Below are 10737 nucleotides of genomic sequence, written 5' to 3'. Positions count from 1 at the left end.
ACAACAATATTTGGACCACCTGAAAAAGGAGGGCCAGGACATCTTATAGCAACTCAAGAGAAGCGAGGCCAAAATGGTTCAAAAGAGGAAACAACTAAAAAACATGCATGAGGAACTGATGGACATGTGCCATAAATCAGAAGAGAAGCTGCTCTGTCCAGCTGCATATGCCCTGGCCTGTGCATCTAGAGCTCAGCATCAGAACCATCACTGGTCTGACGGACAGAGACAACCACTACCAAATAGAGATTTCTTTCAATAATGAAGTAAGCAATCATGACATCAAACTGTTTCATGAAGTGAGAAACTTCAGGTTTAGATTTTACAATCAAGATGCATCTTTGAATGATGACAGATCTAACTATTTTGCTGCCCAAGGAGACCAGGCCTTCACCTCTGGAAAGTATTACTGGGGGCTGGATGTGGATGACTCTTTGGCCTGAGCTCTAGGGATCTCTAGAGATTCCTGAATAAGCACTCATGGCACAGGTGAGCATGGATGAGGCAGGAACCCAACTGTAAGTATGGCAACTCCATGTGCTAGGGAGCCCTTCTCACCTAAAGCAAAACTTTCTGTAGAAAGTTTTTCTACTTTCATGGAATCTCATTTTATTGTCATAAAATAAAATAGTGTAAAATGAAAAAAAAAAAGACTACATGCAAAAATTGGAGCCTCACTTGAGCTTTATACAATTCAAAAATCCAACACTGAAGCTATCTAGGGGCAATCCCCTGCTCATCTCGGGCATCTATAGTATTTCTGCTGTACTTTACATCAATAGCAAAGAAAAAGATAAGAATGTTTATCCTTTACTTAAAATATTTACCTATTAAGACTTCAAAATGCTACTTTAAGCTTAAGGAAAAAAAGATAACTTGGCTTTCAAAACCCAAGTAGAACTATAGGATAGGTAAAGATGGACTTGTGACCTGATTGTGTACTTTACAAAACCGTAAGAGATAATTATTTTGGAAACTGCTATTTTCTTTATACCTTTTTACACTGATAGTCTAACTAGCAGTAGTAAAATTTGCTTTATTTTGGTTAATGTTTAAAATTTCATCTAAGAGTAAGACAATTGTAAATTAAATCTAAACAATATGCTATTCTTAAAGCAGACAAAAGGCATTTCTCTTCTTTATTAAGTTATTTTAGGACATACCAATTTGTATTCCTCATAAGAGGCATGGCATTAAAAAAAAAAAAAAAAGACAAGTTTTCTTTAAGCTTCCAAGATTCCTATCTGTCTCTGTAGAGGACTATGAGACTTGAATGTAAAAAGTAACACCTATATATATCACAGTTGAATTTTTCTCCAAATGGTACTTTTACAAGTTAAAATTATTAACTTAATCCAGCATTAGCAAATAACTGCTGGATAATGAGGAATTAGAACTTTAAAGTAAGTGTAAGTAATCTGGTAACTGAATCTTTTAAGTCAAATTTGGTGACACAAACTCAAGGTGAAAAATTTAAGATATAGAGGTATATGTACACTTTATGTATACCTACATAACAAATTTGTGGGGGGTTTTTTTCAGTCACCTTTGCAAAGATCAATCAAGAGGAAGAACAGCAATTCATAATTAAAAGTTAGGAACTGGGCACGCCTTTAAAATTTCAACAGTATATTTCCTTCAAATGATATTAGAACAAATGCTCTTTAAGACTGTTAGCTGAAGCATAGGTTAACAGTAAGGTCTGTTTCAAAAATAGCATTTATTATTGCCCAAAATACTTTGGAAAATGCAGATTATAAAAGATATTTATCTTAGACTACAGCAGATAACTTTGAAAAAATGTTGCTCAAATATTAAGAGGCAGTAAATTTTTCTTTACCTGCTAAATTACTGGACTTTTCAAATGTCAATTTTCCAACATCACTAAAATATTTAATAGTTTTAAAAATAATGCTATAGTAAGATGCATCTGTAAAACAACCAATTATCCAGATTTAGGTAAAAGTAAATGAGAAACTTGAAAGAGCAGAAGCCTTAAACATTAGTAATCCTTTTTTACATGAAAAGAACAGATATGAGCAGAATATTCACTAGGTAAAATGAACATATTACCTGGTTTCTAAGGCACACGGTTAGCTATAATATCTAAAGTGGGATTTATTTGATGAACTGCATTACGCTCTCAGAACATTTGCTGCAACTCAGGTAGACAGGCAAATTTTCACATATGTCAGTCTGTAGTCCAGAAAAGTATTTCAACTAAAATATGTCAATCCTCTTGTCTGAAATCCCTTAGGAGAGTCTAAGTAATGCCTAAGTCTTAGACATTACTGATGTCATATTTTTAAGTTTCTGTATAGAAGTTTTTTTAGGTTGACATACAGTTCTCAATGCTTTAGAGAATTAGGTAAACTCATTTCTTTTTTGTTCAGCAATGCTTCATTTCCACTACATAAAGCCTGATCTCCAGTTCCACTATCTAATGCCTGCCTGTTATGCTGTGCTTCGTTGGTACCACATAAAGCTATTACGTTATAAAAGGCTTCTAGATCACTTTGTTCAAATCTAACAGCTGGTTTCAGTAATGCTCCAGGAGTAGAATTCTCTCCAATAATTCTCAGATTGATAAATTTGATTTTCCAAGTATTTGCCAGCAAAGGGCAGCGGATGAGTCCAAAAACTTGTTCAAAAATGCCCAAACAAGTGTTCCCTCGGTGGACAGTCCCAGCAACTCCAACCATAACCAACCCATGGGGAGAAGAAGCACATTTCAGTCCTTGGGAATCTAAGTTGGGGGTGAGAAAAAGAAATTCCTCTTTTACTAATGACAGCAAACGAAGACTCACAATTTCTGCTCCATGGTAGTCAATCACGTTTTGTTCTGATGTGTTGTAATAAAACTTAAGCTTGACATCATGCCAGAAGTGCTGTGGCCCCCATTCATCTTGAGGTGGTCCCAAAAAAGGATTCTGAGAATTAAGAAGACCAAAGAACCAGTGACAGAATTCTTCTCCTAGGCGACGGTAATCAACTTTTTCAGTTTTATCTTCTTTTGCCTGCTGATTAAAATAAATACAATAAATATGAAATAAAACCAAGTTTAACTCTCATATCTACTTTTCTATCTAGCCTGTCTCAGAGCTAAGGTTGAATGTACTGCTAATTACAACAGCAGGAACTGAACCACAGATGAACTCACTGAAGCTATGATTTATATATATTAAAATCTGTTTTCAAAACTGAGAAAAATCATTTTAGAATTTTCCAGTTCAGAAAGCTAGAAATTTAGCTAGCAAAGGGTTAACAAAGTCTCTTAAAATATCAGCATCAACTGTCAATAATGATTTATATATGCATTTTCTGTTATTTAGACAGAGTCTTACTTTACCACCAAAGGGTGGCATGGGGTGATACTTTGCCACCCTATGGCATCATAGCTCACAGCAACCTCGAACTCTTGGGTTCAAGTGATTCTCTTGCCTCAGTCTCCCAAGTATCTGGGACTACAGGTGCCTGCCGTACCTGATGAGCTAGATCTCCTTTGTCTATATATTCCAGGGCATAGTGCCTCACTTAAATGATAAGAGAACCTATGTTTACTAAGCATCTGTTAGTAAATACACTGGGCACCAGGTGTGTGGCACTTAATGCCTATTTTCTCCTATTTGCATAAAAAATTCTATGACATAGATATTACTATTATAACCCTCTTTTTTTTTTTTTTTTTGAGGCAAAGTCTCACTATATGGTCCCTGGGTCGAGGGCTGTGGCATCACAGCTCACAGCAATCTCAAACTCATGAGCTTAAGCAATTCTCTTGCCTCAGCCTCCCAAGTAGATGGGACTACAGGTGCCCACCACAACACCCAGCTATTTTGTTGTTGCAGGTGTCACTGTTGCGTAGCTGGCCTGGGCTGGGTTTGAACCCAACAGCCTTGGTGCATGTGGCTGGTGCCATAACCAATGTGCTATGGGCACCAAGCCTGTTATAACCATTTTATAGATGAAGAAAGGCACAGAAAGGTCAAGAGACCTAAGTTTACACACCTAATATATGGTAGATCCTAATTTGATGTTGAATCTGTTATGAATTCAAAGTCAATGCTCTTTGTAGTATGTTAAGAAAACCCTTAGAAGATCCTTTCCTACTGTGAAAGCAAAGCTTTTTCACCACAAAACCTCATTAATTCAGAGTATGGTAAGTATGCAGTTTAATCAAACATTTAAATACTCATTTGTTGTCTAAAATGTAGAGTGGAGACACAAAGAAACAGAAATAGCAATGTCAGCTGGAGAAAATCACAACAGAATATTTTCTAATTTAAAATTACAAAAGAAAAAAAAGGAAAAAAATCCTTAAGTCCCTGTCATGAAATTTTTGAAATGATACTAAGAGTCTGAAAATGAGAAACGATTTACAATAGAATTTAAGTGAAAAACAAAAAACTGGAATCCAAATTAAAATTGACCTTGCAATTTACACTCTAAAAATCCAATAATCCTTATTTGATGATACTGGAAATCATCAGTAGCCGTATTATTGATACTGAAAAACACTTTTTTCCTTACAAATCTTCACTGAATGTCAGAAAGGTTTTTTCAGTTGCTTCACTGGTCTTTCTTCCCTTAGGATGCAAAGGGTATGAAGTTAAAATTATAAAATGCAAATAGATTATTAATCATGTTCACCCAGATCTAGAATTATTTATAGAGTTTTAGATCAGACAAAGGTTCAGGATATAGCAGTGGTGCACACCTGGCTAGCCACTCAGGAGGCTGAAGCAAGAGGATAGCTTGAATTCAGAAGTTCCAGGCTGCAGTAAGCTATCATCATATCACTGCACTCTAGCCTGGGTAACAAAGTGAGACCCGCATCTCTTGAAAAAGGGGAAAAAAAAAAAGTTCAGAATATAAAATGTACTTTAACCTGTTGATAGGGTTGGAGGTCTTCTGTCTTTGGTTCTGGCTTTGGCTCTGGTGTTGCCTTCAATTTCAGGTGTGACTGCGCTTGCCAGTAATCTTTTGCATGCTGAATAAGATTGTGTTTTTCAGTAGTTGGAGGTATAATGACCCCCTGTGTTGCCAAATACTTAAATATGACTTCCCGGTGGACTTTTTTACGCCTCAGAAGTTCTTCCGCACTTTGACTATACACTAATATTGCATGAATGGCACCTAGAAGTAAATTGCAAAGATTAATAGATAACCATGAGTCACCTATAAATTTGTCCAAGGTCAGGAGAAATCCATCAAAGTTTATAAACTCTTGTCACGCTGGCTTTGTACAAGATGGTAATCATTTTTAAAAAATAGGAAATGGGATGTTGTCAAGTTATTTCTTAAATAACATTTTTATGCTTTAAAGTTCTTCACCTAAAATTCCCTCTTCCTTTCACTTTTCAACAGTAACAGTGAAAGTCTAGCATTTTCTCTGAAAAAAATTGTTTTAAGAAAAAATTTGAGCCAGAAAAATATTTTCTAATAAAGCAAACAGACCTACATTCATAATCTCTAAAAACAAGTTACAATATTTTGGATGTCAAGGAATTTTAGTCCCATCTCCTCACTCTACTGATAATGAAAGTCTAGGATACATGAGATATCAATAACCATGTTTCTAGAAAGTGATACAACCAGGACTTGTATTTTTTTAATTTAAAAAAATTTCATATTTGGGCGGCGCCTGTTGCTCAGTGAGTAGGATGCCAGCCCCATATACCAAGGGTGGCGGGTTCAAACCTGGCCCAGGCCAAACTTCGGGTGACCAGATTTTAACAACGGTAAGGCGGGACAACATGGCCCCGGGGGGCAGGGCAGGGCCTGACAACAATGCAAATTTTGATAAGCAGTTCTCGATAATCACTTCTCAGCAATTATTTGTTATTATTACAGTTTAACATTATAAAATTAACAAAAATAATATAAAACTCATATTCTGGTGAAATAGCCACATGGCAGTGGAAAACCATATATTCCTTTCTTGTTCTCCTGCCTGTTTGTGCATTCTTTCCAAAAATCGGGATTTTTTCAAAACGCCACGGGACGCGGGACAAATTGTTGAAAAGTGGGATGTCTGGTCACCCTAGCCAAACTGCAACAAAAAAATAGCTGGGCGTTGTGGCAGGCGCCTGTAGTCCTAGCTACGTGGGAGGCTGAGGCAAGAGAACTGCCTGAAGCCCAGGAGTTGGAGGTTGCTGTGAGCTGTGATGCCACAGCACTCTACCAAGGGCAATAAAGTGAGACTCTGTCTCTTAAAAAAAAAAATTCATATTAAATGCGAAACAAAGAATATTTTTGATTTGTATAAAGTATACAGAATGGCAAAAAAATGAATGCACATATAGCAACCTCCTGGCTTAAGACAGAAAATTCTTCGCAAGTACTGTTAAGAGCCCACTTCAGACTCCAATGCTATTCCTCCTCTAGGTTTTTATTCAGTTCACAGGGTAATTAATATCCTCAATGTCGCTTAAGGATTCCCTTGCTTTTCTTTATAGTAGCATAGTATAAGTATGTATCCCTAAACAAAATACCTAGTTTGGTATAATTTTAGATGTTCTACGAATCCACTCCATTAATATACATTATATACTCTTTGTAATCAGCCTTTCATTTATTATTTTTGAGACTAATAGTGTCATAATTATAAGACTACATACAGGTATCTTCTCTATTCTCATGCTTTTATTGTGTGCACCTATGAGAAACATGAATACATATCTTCCAAGTGCACAAAGGAGCAAGCAACATAGACAACCATGAGCCAACTCTAAATTCCTCCAAGGTCAGGAGAAATCCTATCAAATAAAGTTTATAAACTTTAGTTTTAACATTAATTTAGAGATAGATCCAGGTGGAATGAATGAATTAATCTGCATTTTAACAAGATTGCCAAGAGATTAAAAAGCACATTCAAATTTGAGAAGTCCAGATCTAGGACATGAATCTAATCTTCCATTTCAGGAGATAATGTCAAAATTGTTTTCTAAAGTGGCAGCTCTCTACTTAACATTCCTTCTTTAGTTGTCAAAGAGTAGTTTCACCTGGTTCTCAGTCTGGTACATAGAAAGTTGGTATTTTTGGTTTTCATTTCATTGCCTTTTAAAGAAGTTGAATAGCTTTTTCATATGCTTATTGGTTATTCTCCCCCCACCCACCCCCGGGCAATGCTGTCCAAATCATTTAAACATTTTTTCACGGAGAAAAAATTTTCCCTTATTTGCTTGTAGATTCACTATCAATTAAACTCAGTATTTTATCTATGATTTCAGATTCACACTGATCATCATTCTAAAGTGACTGCCATGTAAAATACATAAATGCTTGAAAACTACACAAATATAAAACTATTTTCAGCCTAAGTTCTTAAGAATTTCTTCTTTTAATGTTCATGATTCAAAGTTACAAACGACCACTTTTCATCAAGGGCAAAAAATATAAATCCGACTATAAAGCAGAAACTTCTGAAGATACTTAAATCATATACTAATATGGGAACCTGACATTTCCACATTTTAAAGACAAAATGTGGAAATTTAAAAATAAAGCAAATTTAAAATAAAGCTAGCTACGCGATACACAAAATGAGATAAACGCCTTGAGCCCGTCGTACAGACTAGTCACAATCAGGCTTCCTACTAACAGCCCTTGAAATACACCAGAATGGACGTTTGACTATGAAAGTAATTTATTCCTAGTACACAAAACTATTTCAGAAAAATTTTGGATCTAAAAAGACATGGATTCAAACTCTGCTTTTTATTACAGTGGTTGTTTTTAAACCAGAGACTGCAATAAAGTGATTATGATCGCCTCCTCCCCTCAAGCTTGATCACCAGCTGACAGAAAGTGAAAATAGAAAACCCTCCGGCTTCCCAAAACTTAACCTGGCGACTACTGATTGACATACTCCGAATCCTCAAACCAACAAGCGTTTATCCGTAACATTCACCGGAAAAAACCTAGAAACTGCACCGCTGCCAGCGCTACCCGCTCCCTCTCCAACCTCCTGTCCAAGTCTGCGAGGTGGTTCCAGCGGCGTGGAGCGGGGTGGGCGGCCGGGATTCCCCAGGACTAGGTCGGAACCACGCCGGCACCAGGCCTCGAACCTTCTCCACCCCCACACGCCCGCAGGTGGGCCGCCCTCACCTTGGGAGTTCTCGGGGTGCACCAGGCGGTTGGTGACGGTGTCGCACAGGGCCATGATCTCGTCGTTGTCCAGTAGGCCGAGCAGGTAACGACAGCCCTCTATCTCTGTGGGGCTTAGTCCCGACATTTCAACCCCGGGAAGGGGGTAGAGGACGGCGCCAATTACGCCGCCCCTACGGCCCGCTCGGCCCGCTCCTTGGCAACAGACACCGGAAGTGCCTTTCTTCTCGTGGGTCGTCAAGGGGCCCCGCGGATTCCAGCCCCTGAGCGGAAGTGATCGCGGAAGAGGTCAGTCAGGAAACGCGGTGCTCCTGCTTGTGGTTCCGGGCTGTCCCCTGTAAGATGCGCTGTTTACACGGAGAACGTCGGCCTTGCACCGGGGAGCTGGTTACAGAAGAGGATTCCTGAACGGCTCCGAAGTCCCTCCTCCAAAAGAGCGCCTGGAAGGGCTGCGCAGGTGCAGGTGCGTGAAAAGCGGATGGAGGCCTGGCGACCCGCGCGCTCCCGTGATGCCACGGGGCGGTCCAATGGAGGCGGCTCCTCCCCGCCCGCGAGCCGGCCCAGGGAGCGCTTGAATATCCTCTGTGGCTCCTTCTGGGTCGGGTGAACCTATAGTCTGATATTGTTGAGTTACCTAGGTTAAAACAGCTGGGTATTGCTTGACATTGTACTATAAAAAGTTAAAAACCAAAACAAAGATAAACACCTGTCCCACACTTGTCCGCCTTCCGGCGACTTTCCTCTCACAACAGGCTGAGGTCTTATATTGCCTCCATTCCACTTGTCGTCAGTTTGGTCTTAGGCGAGGCGGTGGAGGGCCATTAAGTTTAGGGGGGGGGGGTTGGAAGCCAGATTGCCAGGGTTCTTGTTTTTGGTAGTTTTTGGCGGGGGCTGGATTTGAACCCATCACCTCCGGCATGTGGGGCCAGCTCCCTACTCATTTGAGCCACAGGCGGCGCCCCAGATTGCCAGGGTTTTACTTCTCCGTTTACTAACTGTGATTGTGAGCAGGCTCCTTAACCTTTTTGTCCTTTAGGTCCTAGGGTTGCAGGGACAGGGTGAAGAAACAGTTCCTGGCGCATAGTTCAGTGTGTTTAGATCATTAAATATGAAATGTCTGATTTTGAGTCAAGTTAATTTATAATAGCTCAAACAAGAAGCAATCCAATTAATCAAAGTTTGCGCCGAACAACTGACACAGTTTTTCTACCTTAAGAGTAGTTTATATATGCCAGCAATGAAGAAACCTGGAGAGCAAGTGCTGCAAAATTGGAAAAGGTGTAGGCATATTCCACAGCTGGAGAATTGAATATTTTTCTTGCAAGAAATGGCCCAAAGCTTAAGACATGGTAGTCAGTTGGTGCAAGGTCTGAATATAGAATGACAGGGAGTTCCCAAGTGCAACTTCTGTAGTTTGAGCAGCATTGTTTGTGTGACAGGGTTGTCTTGCAAGAGTATTAACCTGTTGATAATGACTGATCTCTGCTTCTTAATCTGAAGCATCCTCATTATTTCCCCATTACAGACACCAGCTGTAATCTTCTGACCAGGTTTCATGAATCTGCAGTGGCTAATACCAGGGCTGGACCACCAAACAGATACTGTTAGCTTTTTTTGATGAATATTTGGTTTTGGACGGTTTGGGCACTTCATCATCCATCCATTGTGGTGCATGCTTGTGATTGTCAGAAAGAATCCGTTTTTCATCACACATAACAACATGGTATAGAAATGGTTTGCACTTACATCTTGACACCAAAGAAAGGCAAGTTCCAGACAGTTCTCTTTTGTAGCTCACTTAATTCACACAGAACCCATCTATCACGCTTCGTTACCTTGCTGATTTGTTTCAGATGGTCTAGTGTTAAGTGGTATAGTAACATCAAACTTTGCTAATAATGCACATGTAGTCTGAGATAGATTTGCTTGCTTCCACTACGGCTTTCAGCTCATCATTATCCACCTTAGTCTCAGGTTTCCCATGTGCATCATTTTCAATTTAAAATCACCAGAACAGAACTTCTCAAAATATAGACGTACTGAGCATTTATTCACCACGTTTGTCCCAAACACTTTGTTGATATTTCAAGGTGTGATGCATTGTTTTCACGACAGAACTCATTCAAAAATATGAACTTTGACTTACCCTTAGTTTCACAAGAATTGCTCTAAAATTTTTTGAAAGATAATCACAAGCCAAAGATACCAAAGTGAAATGTCAGAGATACCAACTGTCAAACCAGTACTTAAGAAAACTGGACATGTCTTACTTAATAATCTAATCTATTAGTGTTATTACTATTCCCATGACAGCAGCTCACATTTATAAGACAGAAATAGTCATGCTCTGCTGAATTGAGGAATTGGACTTAAACACATTTTCACTTGCTTTTATCTCCTATTTTTAATTAATATTTTAAGATTAGTTAATGTTTAATTAAGGTATTGCCATTTTGTATTGCTAGCTGAAATGTACGTACCTGCAGATCCTCCCTGTGAGCAAATTTAACATTTTTTTAAATCGCATAGTTAAATATCCATCATAAAATATACAGTTAACATAGTTTTAAAGCAAGGGCATTCAAATCATGGTTAAATTAATTTGCCAGTGGATCTTATTTGGGGTAC

General features: G+C 38.7%; 2 protein-coding genes across 3 annotated transcripts in view; one reads left to right on the top strand and one right to left on the bottom strand.

Moving 5' to 3' along the window:
- LOC100946469 (tripartite motif-containing protein 43B) overlaps positions 1–1054 on the top strand; it is a 70413-nt gene extending 69359 nt beyond the window's left edge. The window contains exon 3 of the mRNA XM_023509770.1: positions 141–1054. Within this exon, the coding sequence (XP_023365538.1) occupies positions 141–443 (303 nt within the window). The 3' untranslated portion in view covers positions 444–1054. The remainder of the gene's footprint in view (positions 1–140) is intronic.
- A 1277-nt stretch (positions 1055–2331) lies between these two features.
- On the bottom strand, positions 2332–8362 carry CUNH3orf38 (chromosome unknown C3orf38 homolog). Of its 2 annotated transcripts, none has more exons than XM_023509718.1 (3): positions 8110–8362; positions 4889–5136; positions 2332–3020 (listed from the first exon to the last, which is right to left on the bottom strand). In XM_023509718.1, the coding sequence occupies exons 1-3, from the start codon at positions 8234–8236 to the stop codon at positions 2349–2351; spliced, it is 1047 nt and encodes a 348-aa protein (XP_023365486.1). In that variant the 5' UTR covers positions 8237–8362; the 3' UTR covers positions 2332–2348. The 2 variants fall into 2 exon arrangements, with proteins under 2 accessions (XP_023365486.1, XP_012656959.1); XM_012801505.2 differs by having other exon boundaries at positions 2332–3017; positions 8110–8329.
- Positions 8363–10737: the final 2375 nt, after the last annotated feature.

The sequence above is a fragment of the Otolemur garnettii genome, unplaced genomic scaffold, assembly GCF_000181295.1.
Source record: "Otolemur garnettii isolate 467f Iridium unplaced genomic scaffold, OtoGar3 scaffold00009, whole genome shotgun sequence".
Classification (NCBI taxonomy): Eukaryota; Metazoa; Chordata; class Mammalia; order Primates; family Galagidae; genus Otolemur; species Otolemur garnettii.
The sequence above is the reverse complement of the archived record's forward strand: the minus strand, read 5'-3'. Positions and strand labels throughout refer to the sequence as shown.